This window comes from Dioscorea cayenensis, chromosome 16 (assembly GCF_009730915.1).
Source record: "Dioscorea cayenensis subsp. rotundata cultivar TDr96_F1 chromosome 16, TDr96_F1_v2_PseudoChromosome.rev07_lg8_w22 25.fasta, whole genome shotgun sequence".
NCBI lineage: Eukaryota > Viridiplantae > Streptophyta > Magnoliopsida > Dioscoreales > Dioscoreaceae > Dioscorea > Dioscorea cayenensis.
Window position 1 is genome coordinate 23,474,004 of NC_052486.1, and position 20,078 is coordinate 23,494,081.

Here is a 20,078-nt window from a genome sequence, read left to right on the forward strand (position 1 = left end):
TGCGGTCGTTAAGCCAATGTAATTAGTGCATCTCTGTACGTGTATGTCTTTTTTGACAGTGATTACCAATTTTATCAAATAATAATAATAATAATAATAATAATAATAGGAAGAGGGTGACCCCCAATGGATGAAGGCAAAGGGTAAGTAGGAGACATGTCAGTGATGTCACCATTAAATCTAAATAAAGACCTATCCAGTGCTCAACATGGCTTGAATGGAATCTCTCTTTCTATATTACATTTATTTATTTAATTTTCTAAACTTTAACATGAATGTATGTATAGTACAATGGTGAATAATCAATAATCATCGCCTAATGCGGGGACAATGTAAGATAATTACAAAAACATAAAATAAAATTGGTTAAAAGAATATTTGAAAGGTATATTTTGAAATTTTAATTATATTTTATTCTAAATTTTATTATTTTATAAAGTCTTTTACTCATATTATAAAAATATATTTTTTGTTTTTTAACTTTATTATTTTATCTTATTTTATAATAATAGTTCCAATGCCAAAGAGACATTTATTAAAAAAAATATACTGAAGAGATAAATTTCTGTATATTATTAGCAACCAAAATTAATTAAAAAATGTCAAATGTCACCTCACCCTCTTTAGGGTTTCTTTAGATTTAATTTTCAAAAACCTAGAAGTATTTTTTTATAAGTTAAGCGCTTCTGGGTTCAAAAAAAAATTGTTTGTATTGGTTTTTCTGCAAAAGCATAAGTTGTAAAAAAAACTGAAAAACGGTTTTTTATCAGAAACTAATCATGACCAGCTTATGGAAAAAAGTTAAAAACATGTTTTTAGCTTATTTTTATAGCTTTTACTTTTACAGAAAAATGTAATTCAAACACAAAATACAAAAAAAAAATGCTTAACTTACTTTGAAAAAGTAATTTTTTTCTCGAAGCACTACTACTAAATGTGAAAAAAACACTTTTTTGAGAAGCCAATCTAAACAAGGCTTTAAAACTAACTTTTTAATTGCATTCACTAACTAGATATAACTCCTGATAATAATCATATGAAATGATATATATATATATATATACATATAAAAGAATATGTACTGTTGGGACGCCCATAGAATGTCCCCATATTTATAAAAAGGAAGAGAGGCAGAGTACATGAGAAAGATAAGAAGAAACTGGAAGCTGAACAGTAGTAGTTATGATTAAAATGGTTGGATGTGAATCGAAACGGTCATTATCAACATTCAACATTCGTTGATTTCAATTTCTGCTAACTTTCCTAGTTGATGAGCCTATATATATATATAAGGACTTATAATCTAGGAACATCCATAAATTTCAAATCTAAAGATAATCATGGTGGTTGTTAGATGATAACCCAATGGCTATAATTATCATAAACAATGCAAAACCTGTTCTGCGGTTACAATGTCATACAACAATTATAAAACAGTAAAAATATATATAATGTTTATTTAAACAAAGCAATCGTTAAATAGTGATCAAATAGCTATAAAAGAAAAATCCTCAAAAAAAAAACAGTAGTCCAAGGACGTTCCTTAATTATCATTTCCCTCCACATATATATATATATATATATATATCACGTGATTAACATCCACATCACAAATCCATTGTCATTGCCATAGTGTTGCATGATGAACTCATCCCTCCCACCACAAAGAAAGCAGTCAATTTCCCATTCAATAAGAAATCGCCACGTAAGACGGCTTCAGACCAGGCGTGGGCCCATGAAGGCACTAAACAATTAACCCCACGAGGAAATTTTCCCCCAAATTGGCAAATCACATGATTCACAACCACACTTAACAGAAAAACACATTTTCTTTTCCACAACAATCATATAATAATAATATAATTATGATAAAGTTTTCTTTTTTTATTATTATTTAATCATATGACATCCTTATAAATATCCAGCATCATCTTTCTTCATTTTCTCTAACAAGCAACAACAACAACAATAACAACAACAGACTGCAACATCTATCCATTGTTCCTTTTCTTCCCTTTCCTCCACCTTCAACTATATAGATATATTCAGCAACAACTTTGAAACTAGAAAGAAAACTATAAAAGGAATTATGAAAAGCTCAAACTATTATAACTATAAACCACAAACCCTAGACATGCACCACCACCACCACCACCACAATCATATCCAATGTTACTAAACTTCAAGAACACCGAAAGGGGCACGGTGAGGAATGCCCTTGCGACGACGGGAGGGAGGACGAGCCGAAGACGGTCCTACTTCCGCAGCATTGCTCTTAACATTCTTCTTCTCCTGTGGATTATTGGAAGCAGATGGCCGGCGAATGCGTGGTGACCGTGGTGCAACGGCCACATTACTTTTTCCAACCTTGTTCTTCAATTGCTTCGATTCCGCCTTAAACTAACAACAACAATAATAACAATAACAATAACAACAACAATAATGAGTTAGATAATAATTTAAATAGTTGGGGATATATAGAATAAGATCATAAACAAGAGAAAGAGGAAGAAGATGAAGATGATGAGACCTTGCAGGAGATGGAACAGTAGAGGAAATTGTCGAGGAGGCTGCGATCACAGACGAGGCAAGTGATGCTGATATTTCTGCTAGCACGTATCTGGGGACGCTCATTCAAGAAGACGACCTTGGCGCTGTTGATGATGTAGGTCTGGATTCCGCTCACATCCAGCACCTTTTGGATCTCTGGAACTCTTATGACATCATGGTAGGATGATCTCCTTATCTGTTAAAAAAAGATCAGACCAACTCTTGATAAAATTAATACCAAAAAAAAAGAGAAGAAAGAAAGAAAAAGGAATGATGATGATGATGAACCTGAAGGACATGATGAGTGGAATGATCAATAAGGCAGAGAGCACAAAGAGGATTGCTGTTGTTACAGTCCAAGCAGTACATGTTGCATTCCATCTTGTGAGAATCAAAGGAGTGACGGGCACAGAAGATGAAGAAGTTGGTTTGCAGAAAATGGTTGTAGCCACACCGGCCAGTTCTTCTCCACCTTTGGTTCCTCCTGGTTTGATTAATGGTACAAGATAAATGAATCAAAGAAATATAGATCTGATAGATTAGAAAAAAAAATATATAGATAGATCTGAGACTAACGATGACAATATTCTTGTCCTTCTGCTGCTGAGGAGGCGGCGGCGGAAGTGGTGGCAGTGGTGGTGCCTGATGATCTTGAGTCATGGTTGAAGAAGTACCTTTGTCTGAAAGGGAGGGAGGATGTTGATGGTTATGACCTCCGGGAATGATGGGTCCAGGTGTGCATATCACTGTCAAGGAAATTGTTAAAAGGAAACTGAGACTGGCAACCCTGGGTTTCCAACCCTGAATATATACCGTTGATTGCAAGGAATCCCCTCGCCCGTTTGTGGACATCTGTCAAACGCTCCTTAGGGTATGACACGTATTTTTATAATAAAAACAAAATACGCATAACTTTACAAATATACGCTGCTTAAAAATTTTTAAATACAAAAAAGATCCTTCTGGATTGTATTTCCATTCCGATCGTGCCCTTGGAAATACACAAGATTTACAATTATGTACGCTATCTGCTTAAATGTTTCAATATAAACAAGATATATATTTTAAATTTTAAATTTTTTTTTATTTTTTGATGAAGGTGATAAGCACCGAACCCATTAGGGATTGTCAAGAAACTTGTGTGTATGGTGATGCATCAAATTCGATTAGACATCACGTGGAATGATTAAAGTTCTATCACTTTGCACATCCAGAAATTTTTATAAACCAAACCAAACTAATATATTCTTTTGCCATGTAACCCTGTATGAGAGGGAAACAATATCCTTTCACGTAAAATCTAATGAGGTGATGTTATTTCACATTTTGAATTAATATGAAAAAGATAATGTTGTGTTTGAATTAAAAATGATTTAAAGTATATATATCACATTTGAATCCTGTGTACTGTTAACATCAAACATGGTTGTTTTGCCAACAATGGAGTTGATGGATATCCAAGGACAAACCCCATAGTGAGATAGGGACAACCTTAAACACAATCTAGTTCATCACACCATTTAGCCTGCAGCATCTCTTCAAATTACTTCTAATTAACAAGATTTGTTTATGTTTAATAGCACAGAAAAGCTAGCAGTTAGTTATCTGACTAATCAGATTTGGATGGGCGCAGAAGCTAAAAGTAGATTATTTTTTTTCTTTGCTAATTTCTTTTTAAATTATAATTATTGCAAGATGAGAATGAAACAATCCACAGAATTATTGATTGGATAAGTCATTGGCACAATAGTAAAGCTAACTAAGGAAAAAGGCAGTCCATAATAATGTCATATATATATATATATAGGATCATGATGATTGATGAAAGCTTGAGGTTCTAAAAGGAGAACATTGCTTTTTCCAAAGCTGCAGTTCTTCTTCATTTGATGATCTAAGTCTATCTAATTCAAGTAATGTATGAAAAGAATAAAGAGCTCTTAATTAGATAATGATAGATTCCTCTACTTTTAGCCAGTCAACAAGTTTAGTACTTGCACTGTGCTTAAGATTGTCTGAATAAAAATTAAAAAAAGCATTATAAAAGTACTCAGTAGCAGGAAATATACCCAAAATTCCTTCATAGTTATGAAGTTGGCATTTGACTGTCTGGTAGTTGGGTAGAAAGTCAGCCACCCTTCTGCAGATATATGCCATGATTCCATGAAGGGCCAGTGCTTGTCTCCACATGTATGGCCCTGCAGGTGAGTGGCAGATAAATTAAATACACTTGCTCTTCATGTAAATTTAAATTCTAGAGAATATATATATATATATATATATATATATATATCATGAATAGCAAGATGGATTAACAGAAAAGATCTCTTAATTTCTCATTAGAAAAAATGGACACAATGCTTTCAGCAAAGAAAGTGATAGTTGGTAAACACAAGAGATAATGCCAATCTATCATAGATGAAACAATTGAGCCAAAAAAAAGCCAGAGAAGAGAACACTTTCTCTGAATCATTGGCTGGGAAACTAAATTGTGAATTGTGCATATTGAACTTGAATAGATAAAATGAAGATATGAAAATGATCCATGGAGATAAAAGTTTTGAAAAAATTCTAGTTTTGCAATGAGCAAACACGACTGGCCTGCTGGTAAGTAGACCAGAATCTGATCAAATGTGATGGTTATGCAATAGGACATGGTTTTCAATTTGTTGATCATGAATTGAGATTAATGATCATAATACATGCATGGCTTCATGATCATAGAGTTTCTCTTATAATAAACTTAGTATCATTATTCAAGCATGAAAAGACAAGAAACTTAAATCTCAATTAGTTTTCTAGGACAGAAGTTCAATCAGTGATTAGTCCTGTATAAAAATAGGCTTTGGTTGAAGATGAAAGTCATGAGAGATAACTCTGTTGTGACACATGAACTTTATAAAATTAAGAACTGTACAAGTACAAGGTTAAAGCACAAAATAAATGTCTAGCTTTGCTCTCCTATTTTTCTCTTTTGATCAGCCAAATGATGTTAGATTGTGGACTATTTCATTAGTGGATTACGAGAGCTAATCTCAAGGCAGAGGGTTATAAAAAATAAATGAGATACTTGGAGAAAGGAAGAAGAAGACGACGAACAAAAAAATTAAAGGCTTGGTTCTCAGTGGAGAAGAAGGAAGGAACTGTGGTTTGTCTAATGGTTTTCTCTCCGATCGTATGACAACTGTTTTCCTTTTCTTATTACTAGAAGAATAAGCTTGTTGATTTTTTTTTTTTTTTATATATATATAAAAGGAGCAGACAGCCCAAAAGCCCTGCTAAACCGTCAGAGGCGTACATAAATCTCGGTAGAATAAGTGGGGGTGGGACCCGCATACACATGGGTGCTGAGATCACCCGCAAACAAATACTGTTCACATCTTTCCAGAAATGTGCCCTCAGCCGAAAATCGAACTTTCATCATTTGGTGAAGAGCTCTATCGGTGACCCGTATATCAATAGACCATTTGGTTGTTAGTAAGCTTGTTGATCATTACTCTATGATTAACTAGCACTGTTTAGAGTTTATGCTTGTCGAACTGTGAATTCAAGAGGTTATCTCCATTAGTAATAGTTGTGCTAGCTACTTTTTAAGTTTGTGACTGAGAGGTTTGATTCATCAGTACTAATATTGCTTCTGTGCTAATTAGTTAAAGATTTGGTTGGATCCAAATGTTATTCTTGAACTTGTTTGTTGATTGCTCAGTGGATATGTTGTCTTCTGTTAGTACTCTATATGAATCCAGTTCATTACACAAATTAAAGTCTACATATGAAATGTTTGAGCATTCTTTTGTCTAGCCACAAACAATCAATACATATAGAGCAACATAAACATTTTGGCACTGGAATACATGTATAGCAAAAACATGAGTACAATGGCCAAATGTAGAGCAACTTCAAAGAGCTCAAAGGTTATTGATTTCAGGTGTCAAGTCTCCCTAGAAACTCAAAATACTATGAAGGAAAATCTAAGCATGATATGAGTGTACACTCTTTGCTTTTTATATAATTAGAAGTCTAAATTACTCGACACAAAAAGTTCAAAGATGAATATTATAAGAAGCAATAAACTTAAACGATATTATATACAACAACAATTAATCTAAAGTAACATGTAAATAGGTATATAAAATGTACCTGACGATGCAGATTATTTTGTTCAACCGTGTCTCCATCAACATTTGCACAAAAGCAATTTTTTTTTAAAAAAAAAAAAAAGTGGATACAAAAGCAAATTAACTGTATAAACAGAAATCATTGGATTTAAGTATATCACATTAAAACATATATATATATATATATATATATATATCTGTTGCGTTGCAAAATTTAAATCTAAAATAGAGGAAAGACAAATATTTCGTAACAAACTATATGATGGTTGATCAAAGAAGATATAGAGAACACAAGCAATAATGAAAATAATTTTTAAACATTTAGTCTTCCTAGTATTTTTTTTAAATAAAATAGATAAATCACGAATTTTTAAAAAAAAAACAAATCAGATTGCAAACGGAGGAGAACAGAACAAGAACAACAGAGGAAAACATAAACCAAAAACCCGAACGTAAATAGAGAAATGCAGAACACAGAAGGAAATTAGGAGGACATCACTAGAAATGATGTATGCCTAGAAAAAAATAAATAGAAAAAAAAAACACACAATAACTGAGAAGGCGAAATTCACCTAAAAATAACAAAGGTCAACTCAGTCGGGTAAAACCGGATCGCTCACAACGTTTATTAAAAAAGAAAAAAAAGAAAAGAAAGAAAAGAAAAATACATACCGATAAGAACATTATAGATCGAATTCAAACAGATCTAAAAGAACCCTTGGAGTGGATCGAGATTTCAATTTTAATGTTTATATGGAAAGGAGAGGGAGAAGGAAAGAACCTCATGATGGAAAATAAAAAGGCGGGTTTCCATATTTGAGCAAATAAATATCAAATGGGCTTAGTGGTTTTCTCTTAGCCCAGTTAAAAAATGAACCTCTTTTGCATTATTATTATTATTATTATTATTATTATTATTATTATTATTATTATTATTATTATTATTATTTGGCTCATTTTATAATTTATAAACAAGGCAATTTTATCTCAAGTGTAGTAATGCTTTATTTTATAATTTATAACACCTGATGTGATTATGTAAAACCTTATGTAAAACCTAAAAATGTAATTAGTTTGTGCTCCACAATTACTTGCCTATAATGCGGAGAGCTTGTAATAATAATAATAATAATAAAAAGGCAATAATTGTTTTTTTAAAACAATGAACAAGACCTTAAATCTAGTTATTAGTGTTTTGATATCAATATTGATTCAACAACTTTAATTTGATCCATACAGTTGATCACCTAAGCAGTTTGTGTTTTGTATTTTTATTTTTATAAATAGACAACAAGTATCTTTGCTTAATTGTTAAAGACACATAATTATGAAGGTGCACCAATTATGATATTTAAAGACTTTATAAAAATTTATTATGTGGCTGCATTAACACACATGACAATGAAGGTCTGTCACATGCATTCAATATAATATATTAGAAATCATAGTTGAACGATAATTAATTTCATATTGGATGGATGATCTAATAAACAATATTTCACATTATTGTAGTTGCAAAGTTTCGAATCTGTGCTATTAAGTAGTGGTCTTGTTCATATTTTTCACATTGTCCCGTTTGTTTTTTTATTATTATTATTATTAAAGTGGATAAACCACAAATTTATTAAAAAAACAAAACAGCAAACAACTGGAAGAAAAACACAAAAGGAAACAGTCAAAAGGACGCTACACCAGCGGTGTGACAGTCCACAACAAACGGAAAAGGAAAAGAACGGAAACAACAAGAACCGACAGGAACCCCCAGCCTAAAACTGAGAAGACGAAGTACACCAAGAGGCAACAAAGGTCGACTCAGTCAGACTAAGAAGGTTCAATCCTGAGGAAGTGGGTCGAATCGAAGTTATCTGGGCGAGGTCCACGGATCCGGCACTCGGGGAAGTCGAGAGCGCTTGACGATCCCGAATGGAATCACTGGGAACATGCAAAGGAGGATCCCTAGCTGCAGAACACCAATCAAAAAACATATGAGAAATTTTAAACAAGATTGAATATGTGGAAAGAAAGGTGAGATTGAAAATTCTGTTATTCCTTTCTAATCATATATTCCAGAAAATAGCTCTGGTAAGAAGATCCCAGAAGATGCGCCAATTCGCATCCAGGGAAGGAATCCAAGTTGACCAAACTTGATCAAGCGAGCTAGGAAATGCAAGTAAATGCAGATTACTCGCGAAGAACTCCCCGATATGGGTAGTAAAATCACAGTGAATTAGAAGATGGTCAACAGATTCAGAATTTTTGTGACACAGGACACAGGTGTCAGTAGCATTCTGAATGTTACAGCCAATCTTAGCAAGGTTGGATAGAGTTGGGATTTTGTTATCATTAGCAAGCCAACAGAAGAGAGTGACCTTGCTGGGCATTTCACTTTCCAAAAGGAAGAATAAAGTGAAGTGCGCAAACCACCATCAACCAGGAATTTATAAAAAGAGCGAATTGAAAAGGAGCAATTACGATCTAAAATCCAAATGTTCAAATCCTCCTGGACAGAGGAGCACACAGGAATAATTTGAATGAGGGGACGAAGATCATCCATCGTAGTCCTTTGGAAGAAGGAAACGAGAGTAGAGGAATTATGGTAAAATTGTCTGATGGTGATCCAGGGTGTAAGACAGTTGTTAAAAAGATCAAGGCCAGATATCTTTGGGAGCACGACCACCGAGCCAATTATCGAACCAGAAAAAAGTAGAGGCACCATTGTGAATTTTTTTTGAAATACAGGCTCTGAAAGCAGGAAGTAATGGGGTTATACCAGCCCAAAAAAATGATTTGTTTCTTGGTGGGGAATGAAAGAGTGGCCCGGGAGGACCTCCGCTAAGGTAATTAAAATGAATGATTTTGTACCAGCAACCTTGTTGCCCAGTGAGAATTTTCCACCACCATTTGGCGAGAAGGGAGTTATTAAAAAGGTGTAGGTTAAGAATACCCCATCCACCCATATTGCGAGGGCGACAAATTCTATCCCAAGCAACCAAACGGAGACCCTTGGAATCGAGGTCCGGACCTTTCCAGAGAAAATCTCTACGAATTTTATCTATTTCTTTAATTACCCAAGTTGGTAATTTGAAAACAGACATCCAGTAAGTAGGTATAGAAGACCGAGTTAAGAAGGGTGAGACGACCCCCTAGAGAAAGATAGGTGGCTTTCCAGGAAGAAAGTTTGGCTCTAACCATCGAAGTTAATTTTGTCCAATCTTCGCGTTTGGGGCGTTGACCAGAGATAGGGACACCAAGGTAAATGAGAGGAAGGCTATCCCTAGTGCAGTTGAGAATCGCAGCAGACACAGAACTGGGTTAGTATCCATAATTAGTGGAGTAGAGACAACTCTTATAGTAATTGATAGTAAGACCAGATGCCCCTTCGTAAAGGTACAAGATAAGCTTGGTAATGAGTAGATCTTCTTGACCACCAGCGGAGAAAATGATGAGGTCATCAGCATATTGAAGATGGCAGATACTATCAGAAGCACCAATGGGGATACCCACAAGGATGCGATTACGGAGAGCATGAAAGAACATCGCACTGAGGGTGTCAGTAGCAAGAGCAAACAAGAGGGGTGAGAGGGGATCTCCTTGGCGCAAGCCACGTTTACAACGAATGAATCCGTGAGGTTCCCCATTCACAAGAACTCGAGCCTTGGAAGAGTGAAGGATGTTAGAGATCCAGGAAATCCAACAAGGACTAAAGCCACGGGCAGCAAGAATATCAAATAAAAAACCCCAGTCAATTGAATCGAAGGCTTTTGCAAAGTCAACTTTAAAAGCATAGCCAAGCACTTCTTTCTTCTGAAGGTGAAAAATTAATTCCTGGGCAGCAATTATATTATCTGCAATACATCTGCCTTTAATGAATGCCGATTGCGAATCGTCAATAAGAGAACTAATCACATTTCTCAACCTGTTAGCCAGGATTTTGGATAATATTTTGCACGAGGAGTTAATCAGGCTAATAGGTCGGAAATCAGAAACTTTTTCAGGGGAATTGGTTTTGGCAATCAAAGCAATGTGAATCCAATTAATACGATCAAGATTGGCCTTCCCATCATAAAAATCATTACAGAGCGTAATCAGGGAATCTTTCACCAGGTCCCAGTGCTTTTGGAAGAAAAAAATTGGAAAACCATCTGGTCCTGGAGCTTTGTCGGCGCATAGGTCAAAAACTGCCAGTTTGATTTCCTCTAAGGAAAATGGCAAGTCCAGGGTAGAAAGGTCAACATTGACACGAAAGCTGAATAGATGTTGCCAGTCCAACAAGAAACGGGAGGGTCTAGCGGTACCAAAGAGAAGGCCCAAATGGTCTGAAAAAAGTTTACCCAAATTTTGGTTACCCTCAATCCAGGAGCCATCAAAAAAGATTTTAGGAATAAATTTTTTGTTTCGCCGACCATTGGCAACAGAGTGAAAGTATTTGGTATTAGAGTCACCTTCAATAAGCCAGGTGATTCTAGATCGTTGTCTCCAATAAGTTTCTTCTTCTCTAAGAATGGTAGAGAGGTCCTGGCGCAACTGAGTGACTCTAAGGGATTCGGAGTCGGTCCAACCCCTGCTCTCGCTGATGGAATCTAAGGAGTTAAGCTCAAGAAGAAGGGCATTTTTCTGTACTGAGATGGAGCCAAAGTTCTCAGATGCCCAAACCTTAAGGCGAGATTTGAGATGAATTAGTTTTTTCGAAAGAATGAAAGCACCACAACCCACCTGATTGATTTCAGACCACCAATCTTGAAGAAGTGAACAAAAATTATCTTTGGCATACCAAGATTTTTCAAAACGAAAGATGCGAGGTCTCTGAGAGTGGGAACCAAACTCTAGGAAAATTAGAGCATGATCAGAACCAAATCTAGGTAGAGCAGATTGAATAGAATTTGGGAAAACAGAAAACCAGTCATGGGAAAGGAGGAAACGGTCCAGGCGCGTCCAAGTTGGCTCGATCTGTCCATTTGTTCAGGTAAAGCTTCTCCCATGGAGAGGTGGGTCTACCAGACTAAGCTCATTAAGGAAGTTTTGCGCCGAGGTAAGATCCCTGTGATTAGGGAAACCTCTGTTCTTATCATTGAGGGAAAACACCGTGTTAAAGTCGCCACATAAAACCCAGATGGAGGAACTCAGATTATGCACAAATCGCAGTTCCTCCCAAAAATCATGGCGAATATGTCTGTAATTGGGTCCGTAAACAGTTGTGCAAACCCAAGGAAGATTATCAAGTTTACTGGTAAACTTTAAGGTAAGGGAAAAGGTCCCCGAGTGGATGAGAGTTCCGGAAACTTTAGAGCTATCCCAAGACATGATGATGCCTCCAACAGAACCAGTAGCAGATAAAAATTCGAAAGAATCAAGGGATCTCCCACCGATATTTTTCCAAAGGGATCGGTGTAGGTCCGATAATTTGGATTCTTGTAAGCAAACAATGTCGGCATTAATAGAAGATAAGAAATTTTTAACTAGGTGGCGTTTAGAGGGCCTACCTAAACCCCTAACATTCCAGGATAATATTTTCATAAAGAAGAGTTAGGAGTCTTGGTGGTGGTCCCCGCAGGGCCAACCTTAGAGGAAAATCTCTTCAATTCTAAATTTTTCATAAAATCAAAGCATTTGGATTTATGTTGTGGGGAACCAAGGAATTTAACCCCACATGCAACACTATAATTATGAAGTTGAGCATCAGACCAAGAATTAATAGAAGAATGCAACAGAGGAAGGGTACCTTCTCTGGGGTCTTCAGGAATCTTTTTCTTGGTTGATCTTGGCAGATGAGGTATGAATCCCGCATCTTCATTCCATCTGGTGGAAGGTTTTTTGGTTCTGTCGCTTCGGCAAAGATTGGAAATGCCATGGGCATCAGAAGCAGTGCAATAATTAAAAGATGAAGAATTGCCCTGGGGACACAGGGAGTTATTGGAAATAGTTGGAACCACTAAACTAACCTCAGTTTGCTGGGAAGCCGATGTGATGATAACCGGGTCTATAGGGTCATCACAATCCTCACAGTCCTCAGGAGGAACAACAACATCTGAAAATTCTTCTTCCAAAAAGTCATTGTCATCATCATCCACCCAGTCAACTAATTCCTTATCTAGAGGGTCAACATCAGTGGGAACAATGGGAGGGTTATCAGTGATAGAGAATTTATCAGAGTTGACCTTAGGAATTAAGGTCCATCCTCCATGTAAAATAACCCAAGTGTAACCTTCCGGAATAGGAATAGAAGGTGGGAGAAATTTTAAGTGGTGCGGTAATGATCCAATTTTGGCAGAAGCAACGATTTGAGAGGAGTACGAAGGTGAGCTGACATGTGTGATAATGTTGTCATCTAGGGTAGTAGAGTTAATGCCCACTGACTCCAATTCATGAAGGGAGGAAACATCATCTTTGGTAAGAGAATGATTAATGGTATTAGTGTTTACTTCAGGAGCATTAACAATGGTCGCTTCAATGATGGGCTCATCTTGAGCTAAAATCGGGTCACAGTGCATCGGATCTGCAAAAGGATGGATACCAGGTTGAAAAGCAGCTGGAGGTTCATCTGAAATCTTGGAAGGTTGCCCACCTTAAACACGAGGCAAAGCAGAAGGGAGAAAATCCTGATGCAGATCCCGAGATGAAAGAGAGAAATGCGGGAATGGAATCTCATAAGCGTTCATCTCCACATCACAAGGTTGTATTGGATCGATCATCATCCTTGAGGACGCCCCGGGATCATCATCGACGGGAGCGACCATATCCCTAGGCCGGGAAGTCGCCACATGCAAGGAGACAATCGGCAAGCAGGAATTCCGATCTCGAGGCACATCAACGGCCTGTGAGCGAGTGCTGGCCACGTCCGGGTCTAGAGTGCACAGTATGTTCCCTCCCTCGGGACTTGCATCTCCGACCACGAGATTGGAATTCTCTTGCCGATCACCGGCGTTCACTACCTCCTCGGTAGGAAAACACTGCACCGATTGGCTTAACATGGAGCCAAGCTCAACATGTTTGCCGGAAATATCAGTGCTGGGAGAAGCAAAGGCTAGAGCTTTTCCTTTCGAATCTGGGTGAAGCTTTGTGGAAGTACGGTTGTTCGGAGGAGGAGGAGCAGGCCCGACATGTGATGACATGTTGGCCTCCAAGCTCTCCACCGGTTTCACCGGAATAACATTGGCATGAGAGATCTTGGACCTAAGAGATGGGAAGCCGGAGTCTTCGAGCAAGACGAGAAAACTCCTCATCCCTACATCTACGATCAATTGCATAGGAAAGGCTAAAGGTTTCTTCAGTCTAGCCATCACCCTGAGGAATTTGAGGGATATCTCTTCCCGTTTTTGCACATAAATGAGGTCACCAATGGGTCGAAGGATGGAGACGATGGATTCCCAGTTCCAGCAGTGGAGGGTTAGGTTAGAGACCCTGATCCATTGGTAGTTACCGACAGCGAGAGAATGGAATTTGAATTCCGGTGTGAATGGAGAAAGGTTGATCGTGCAGGGGCCATGCTTCGAAGTAAATGATGAATTCCCGTTTGTAACATGCCACTTTAATCACATTTTAAGTTTGATTTAGGTCTATGCATCAATTTTTTATTTACACTTTATCCAAAAAAAAACAATGGCCAAGACAAAACGTAATACAAAAAGAAAAAAAAATAAAGGAAAAAAGTACATGACACTACAATTTGGCTATATGCCTATAATTCTATACAAACAATAACAAAATACTAGAACAAGTGTACCAACACTCTTTTAAAGAAACAAGCTCAATGATTGATTTAAGAACTTATTAGCTGTTGATACAGAGCCTCATCCACTTTATTTAATCCTTAAATGGCAACCTATATTGCAAGATAGCTAGCTAAGTTGACAATCAAACACACTTAATTATTGAAATGAAGTTTCTTTGCATGTGATCCAACCATCAAGGGTCACAAACATAGCTAAGGGCCTAATAAACAACAGAGAAGAAGCTTATTAGAGTGTGTTCTTAGTGTTTATATTTAAGTACACCTATAACCAGATCATTTTCTATTTTAAGACCAAACTCATATTAACAATTTTATAATTTTTATTTTAGAGAATAATAAGTATTTATTTTTATTTGTGATATTATTTATGTGTTAATTTTTTCAATAAAAATTCAAATTTTAATTTTTTTTAAAAGGTATATAAGAAAATTATTTTTAATACAGCTAATCATTTGAATTAAATAGTTTTGAGGGAATAAAAAATAACTAAATATTTTATTATTTAAAAATTATTAAAATAATAAAAAAAAATATTAAAACACTCTGCTATCTAATCGCCGTCATTCTCCAATCCAATACGAGAACAAGGTGGGACTTTTTATTTTTTACAGTTTAACCCTCGGAATTAGATAAAAACCTCAGCCGCACGTGCGTCACATCACCTCAAAAACCGGAGGTCATCGTGGGCTAGATGGCCCCGTGCGGCGTAGAATCCACCGTACATTCTTCTCCTCGAGATCAACACCCACGAACTTTTCAGCGTGTTCCCCTCACTCGCACCTTAACGTACACCCACTAGAACTAAAGCGAGATCACGAAATCCACAGGGTCCGTGATTCACACGGAACATATCATACCGAGATCCACACGTAAGTTCCTGATTGGCTATCTACTATAGAATCAACGGCTACGATTAACTCAGTGGCATTTCTTGTAATTTACCTAAACATCAGTGGTTTTTTTTCTAGTGTCACCTTAACCGTGGTTAAACTTCGAACCCTGGTCACTAACCTTCATGGTTTATATATTTTACGCTCACTTCCTCTACTTTCAAAGCACCGGAAGTGAAGCGGAGAAAAGCGGAAGAGTAGGAGATCACCGGCGATGGAGGGCTTACCGGAGGAGGAGATCTGGCGATGCGGGAAACACCCGGCGATGATCGCATCCGGCGTTTGCCCCTTTTGCCTCCGCGATCGCCTTCGCCTCCTCTGCTCCGACTGCGCCAAAACCCGGCCCTGCGCTTGCGCCGCTCCATCCATCTCCTCCTCATCGTCCTCCTCGTTTTCGTCCTTATCGTCGGTGGATCTCGTCCGATCTTCCTCCGTCTCCGGGATCGGCGCCATCGGCCGAGTCTACAACCTTATTGAGAGCGAGCCAGCCATTCGGCGGTCCCGATCGGTCGCCGTCCCGGTTGTGAGGCGGCGAGCGGTGGGTGGAGATTTGGGCAGGCGAGGGTGGGTGGCGATGTTTTGGCCATTCAGGATGAAATCTAGATCGATGACGGCGGAGAAGTGGAAGGGTTGGGGATGGCACTTTCCGAGCCCGATCAAGGCTTTCCGGCACCGGAAAACGGCGCCGGTGCTTCATCGCGGATGAATCGAATAGTACCGGGAAATTGAAAGGTAGATATAAACATAAAAAAAAAAACAAATTTTTATATAATTTTGAGCCCTTTTTTTTACTTGCTGGAGCTTTTAATGTACTGTTATATTGTAAATAATAATATGTTTTAATTAATGAAATTATTTTGACGCGAATGAATCGAATAGTACCGAGAAATCGAAAGGTAGATATAAACATAAAAAAAAAAAATCTAATTTTTATATAATTTTGGGCCTTTTTTTTTATTTACTTGCTGGAACTTTTCATGTACTGTTATATTGTAAATAATAATATGTTTTAATTAATGAAATTATTTTGACTTTAAAAATTGGGTGGATTATTTGGGTTGTCTGATGGGGATCGGACGGTGGGGGTGATATGATGGGGAATGAGATGGAAGGAAGGCCGTAGGATAGGAATGATCAGGAGTGCTGGGATTTTGGGGACGATGGCTGTGGCCGGAGTCACGTGCCATTGTCCGGCTTACACGTGATGACGTCGTTTTCCACTTGGCACTCATCGGTCACTTTTCAATGATGTGATTGCCTTCTGGCATCGGTTGTTGCGTATTTTTACCCTCATAACCTGCCTTAAATTACAATATTGACACTGAAATTTGGATTTATTATTTTCTTTTAAAATTCTTGTTTTGAAATAAAATTTGAAATTACAGCAGCTGTGGTGGTTGTTCCATTGACTTGTATACCACCTTATTTGACAACTAATGTTTTTTAAAATATATTTATTTGGTGTATAAATAGACAATTAAAAATATGTCATTTTAGGTAATTTCAAGAGTGTTGGTGTGCATATATATATATATATATTTTGTGATGAAAGTGACAAATGCGGTCTCATATAATAATAAATCAATTACGGTAGTTTAACGGTTCATTAAAAATTTATAGGATTGACTAATATACTGGCCATATATATATATATATAATTTAGATAATTTTTTAGATTTAAAATTTAGAGACTTTTTAAATTTAAATTATTGGATCATCATCCGACAGTTAGTTGTTTATATAAAATACTATACATATTTTTCATTGCTCTTGATTACTGTACAATATTATAGATGCGATTTCTGCGTTCATAATGATAATAGCCGTCAGATTACTATCCGATGACTACTGTAATATTTCTAATTTTTAAATATAAAGACGTCCCGAGAGAATGGGTCCAATATATATATACCTGCCATGTGATTTATTAAAAAAAATAAAATTATAAAGGTTTTGCATTATGGAATTTTGTGGAGCAGCATTATGATGGCAATAATAATGCAATCAATTTATGGATGGTTGTCAATGCCGATGGCAACGTGGAGTTGACTTTTAGTGTAATTGGCAGTAAGTCGGATGGTGTGTGTTGACTTTGGTTTTGTGGGTTGGTTTTCGCTGATTTGTCAAAAGTTGTTGGATTTTTTGTTGAATTTTTTACTATTACCTTTCAGAATTCATTGGTGTATTCCCTTCAATTTCAATGCAATTCTTTATTCTTTTTGAAATTGATTAACTGATTAGTTATCAACAATCAAATCCTTTAATTAAAACAAGGAATAACTGTGGACCATTTTTGTGGTTTGAAATCTGTCATCAAAATAGCCAATAGATATACGTGTGTTTATTAAATGCATAACGAAAAGTCACAAATATAATTATTTATTTAATATAACCTAAATAGTTATATTTTTAATGATAGTTGCTATGACCCGGAATAATAATAAAGCCAGATTTTAAATAATATTAATAATATAACCACGCAAATAATATTATGAGTTCTTTTTTCCTAATCAAATAAGACAACAATAACAAATAATTAAGCGCTCTTAGATGGAAGAACCCCTCTGGCTTATCAAATATTCACAATAATAATAATAATAATAATAATAATAATAATAATAAAGGATTATAAGGGAGGGCACTTCACACTTGATAGGTCAGTCTCATGGCCGGTAACCAGCGTAGCCACCGCCACCTCCGCCACCACTTCCACCACCTCCGCCGCCTCCATGTCCTCCTCCGGCACCAGAACCTCCACCATGTCCTTCACCTTCACCATATCCACTTCCACCACCACTTCCTCCTCCACCTCCGCCACCACCTCCTCCACCACTGCCACCACCTTGTCCTCCACCTTCTCCAAATCCACTTCCACTTCCACTTCCACCTCCATGACCTCCACCACCTCCACCACCTCCTCCACCTCCTCCTCCACCACTTCCACCACCACTTAAACCACCACCTCCTCCATACCCTTCTCCACTTCCACTTCCACTTCCATAACCAGCACCTTCACTCACTCCTACAACAACTCTACCTATTCCCTCATTTCCAGTTCCATAAACTCCTCCATCCAGATTAAACAGCCCTCTAGAGGCTGCAGAACATATGGTAATACTAATACCAACACAAAATGCAAACAATAGTACTACAAGTGTAACATTGTTACTACTCCTCCAAGTAGCCATGGAGGAAATGCTAACTAGGAAGAGTGTTCTTAATGAGAAGAAGAACATGAAGACTGATAGCTATTTATAGGGTTTGGAATGTGCTTTACTAATTTTCAATAGTTTATCAGTGCGCTAGCTTTAACTTTTAGGGTTAGGTTTTGACGCATGGGAAGACATGCACATGGGGAAGCTGGATGATCACTAGCAGAAGGTTTGTGCTCCATTGCATGCATGGGGACCCATTCTTTTTGTTGCGCTTTCTCTGGCCTGCACATTCCTTTGCCTTGGTACGCATGCATTAATTATTTTTCTATTGATCTTCTAAAGTTTGATCATCCACATCCTTCATTCTCTTTCACACCAGTGACTTGGAATGATATATATCCTTTTCTTTTTAGCTATCTCTTTCTTCTTCCTTGAAATATAGCTTCTGATTAATTATTATATATATGTTTAATAAACACTACTTGTTTCGTGGATACACACAATGAAATTAAGTTGATACATGTATGTAATAATTATTAAAAGAGAAGTGCATGGTGCTTTTTTAAAGCAGAGAATTTTGACAAGACATTGTTATTGGCGTCCAACTAAGAATGGAGATATATCTATAGTTGACGCTCTGTAGGTGAATCATAAATGAGTAAATATGCTTATACTGTCCATCTTTGCGCTAAACTATTTTATATATAGTTGATATATACAGCATAAGGTTGTTGGAGGATATTAATATCATTAATTAACTGTACGTCTTGATCACATCTAGTTTAAGTATCTTCATATATGATCGAATTAATTGATAGATATAGATGAAGGTTGTCTTTGTATATACATATGAAAGAGGAAACATTCTTGTTTTTCTTTTTCTTTGATATTTGAGTGCCCCTGTTTACTATACAATATCTTTCATTGAAATATTTATTTAATTTTGAGGCAAAAGCTTTCTCTTTTACCCCATCAATATGTTCCCCACCTATTGTCCTTTCATATCTAGAACTAGAAGGAATGTTTTTAGAGGTGGGTCGGTGTTATGTTTACATTCTCTTGTGCTCAGTGTGGGTCCTTTCTTGCATGTGCTTGTGTTGGCAATGCATTTTCATCATCCTAGCTACCCTAATACAACTTCCTTCTCCTTCTTCATTGAGTTAAGCAAAAACTCTCTTGATCATTAAATATATAGTAAAACAATGTTAAGGTGATGATAATATATATACATGCAGTGAAATGACTAGAATTATAAAGTCCTGCTTTAGCATGTGATTCACTAGTAAATGTTAAACAAACAATGTTTATATATATATAGCAATGATCTGTATCTCTTCATTTCTCTAGCTAAATTCATCTGTGAATAGAGCAATTGTTAATTTGGTCCTTCATCCATGCATGATTAAGGCTAAGGATTAGGTATACCCACTTCTAATTCACAAGTTATAATGGATGCAAGGGATCAGTGTGAACATAACTAGCACATATATCTCAAGCTCCACTGTCAATGAAGAGATCATGAAGAGTGATGTATAGAACATGGAACTTCTGTTTGGTGATTCTAGCAACATGGTCATGAGAAAATGATGGGTAACATGCTATGAGGCTTGTGTTGCAGTACAGCAGAAACGCAGAAACA

General features: G+C 36.7%; 3 protein-coding genes across 3 annotated transcripts; 1 reads left to right on the plus strand and 2 right to left on the minus strand.

Annotated features, from left to right (window-relative positions):
* Positions 1–259: 259 nt before the first annotated feature.
* Positions 260–2,919, minus strand: LOC120278680 (uncharacterized protein At3g50808-like). The gene is made up of 4 exons (XM_039285408.1): positions 2,839–2,919; positions 2,531–2,746; positions 2,191–2,400; positions 260–316 (listed from the first exon to the last, which is right to left on the minus strand). The coding sequence occupies exons 1-4, from the start codon at positions 2,917–2,919 to the stop codon at positions 260–262; spliced, it is 564 nt and encodes a 187-aa protein (XP_039141342.1).
* Positions 2,920–15,458: 12,539 nt separating this feature from the next.
* On the plus strand, positions 15,459–16,075 carry LOC120279423. Its single transcript, XM_039286359.1, has one exon. The coding sequence runs from the start codon at positions 15,499–15,501 to the stop codon at positions 15,988–15,990; it is 492 nt and encodes a 163-aa protein (XP_039142293.1). The 5' UTR covers positions 15,459–15,498; the 3' UTR covers positions 15,991–16,075.
* A 1,644-nt stretch (positions 16,076–17,719) lies between these two features.
* LOC120279482 (glycine-rich cell wall structural protein 1.0-like) lies at positions 17,720–18,500 on the minus strand. Its single transcript, XM_039286416.1, has one exon. It carries the CDS (start codon positions 18,470–18,472, stop codon positions 17,948–17,950), a length of 525 nt encoding a protein of 174 aa, XP_039142350.1. The 5' UTR covers positions 18,473–18,500; the 3' UTR covers positions 17,720–17,947.
* Positions 18,501–20,078: the final 1,578 nt, after the last annotated feature.

What these genes read in the sequence shown, in the direction of transcription:
- LOC120279482 (XM_039286416.1), bottom strand. Translation starts at nt 18,472, where the DNA reads ATGGCTACTTGGAGGAGTAGTAACAATGTTACACTTGTAGTACTATTG.
- LOC120279423 (XM_039286359.1), top strand. Translation starts at nt 15,499, where the DNA reads ATGGAGGGCTTACCGGAGGAGGAGATCTGGCGATGCGGGAAACACCCG.
- LOC120278680 (XM_039285408.1), bottom strand. Translation starts at nt 2,919, where the DNA reads ATGTACTGCTTGGACTGTAACAACAGCAATCCTCTTTGTGCTCTCTGC. An exon ending in CCACTCATCATGTCCTTCAG is followed by an intron (nt 2,747 to 2,838) that starts GTTCATCATCAT and finishes TTTTTTTAACAG; the next exon opens with ATAAGGAGATCATCCTACCA. An exon ending in CTCACCGTGCCCCTTTCGGT is followed by an intron (nt 317 to 2,190) that starts GTTCTTGAAGTT and finishes TCCCCGCATTAG; the next exon opens with GCGATGATTATTGATTATTC.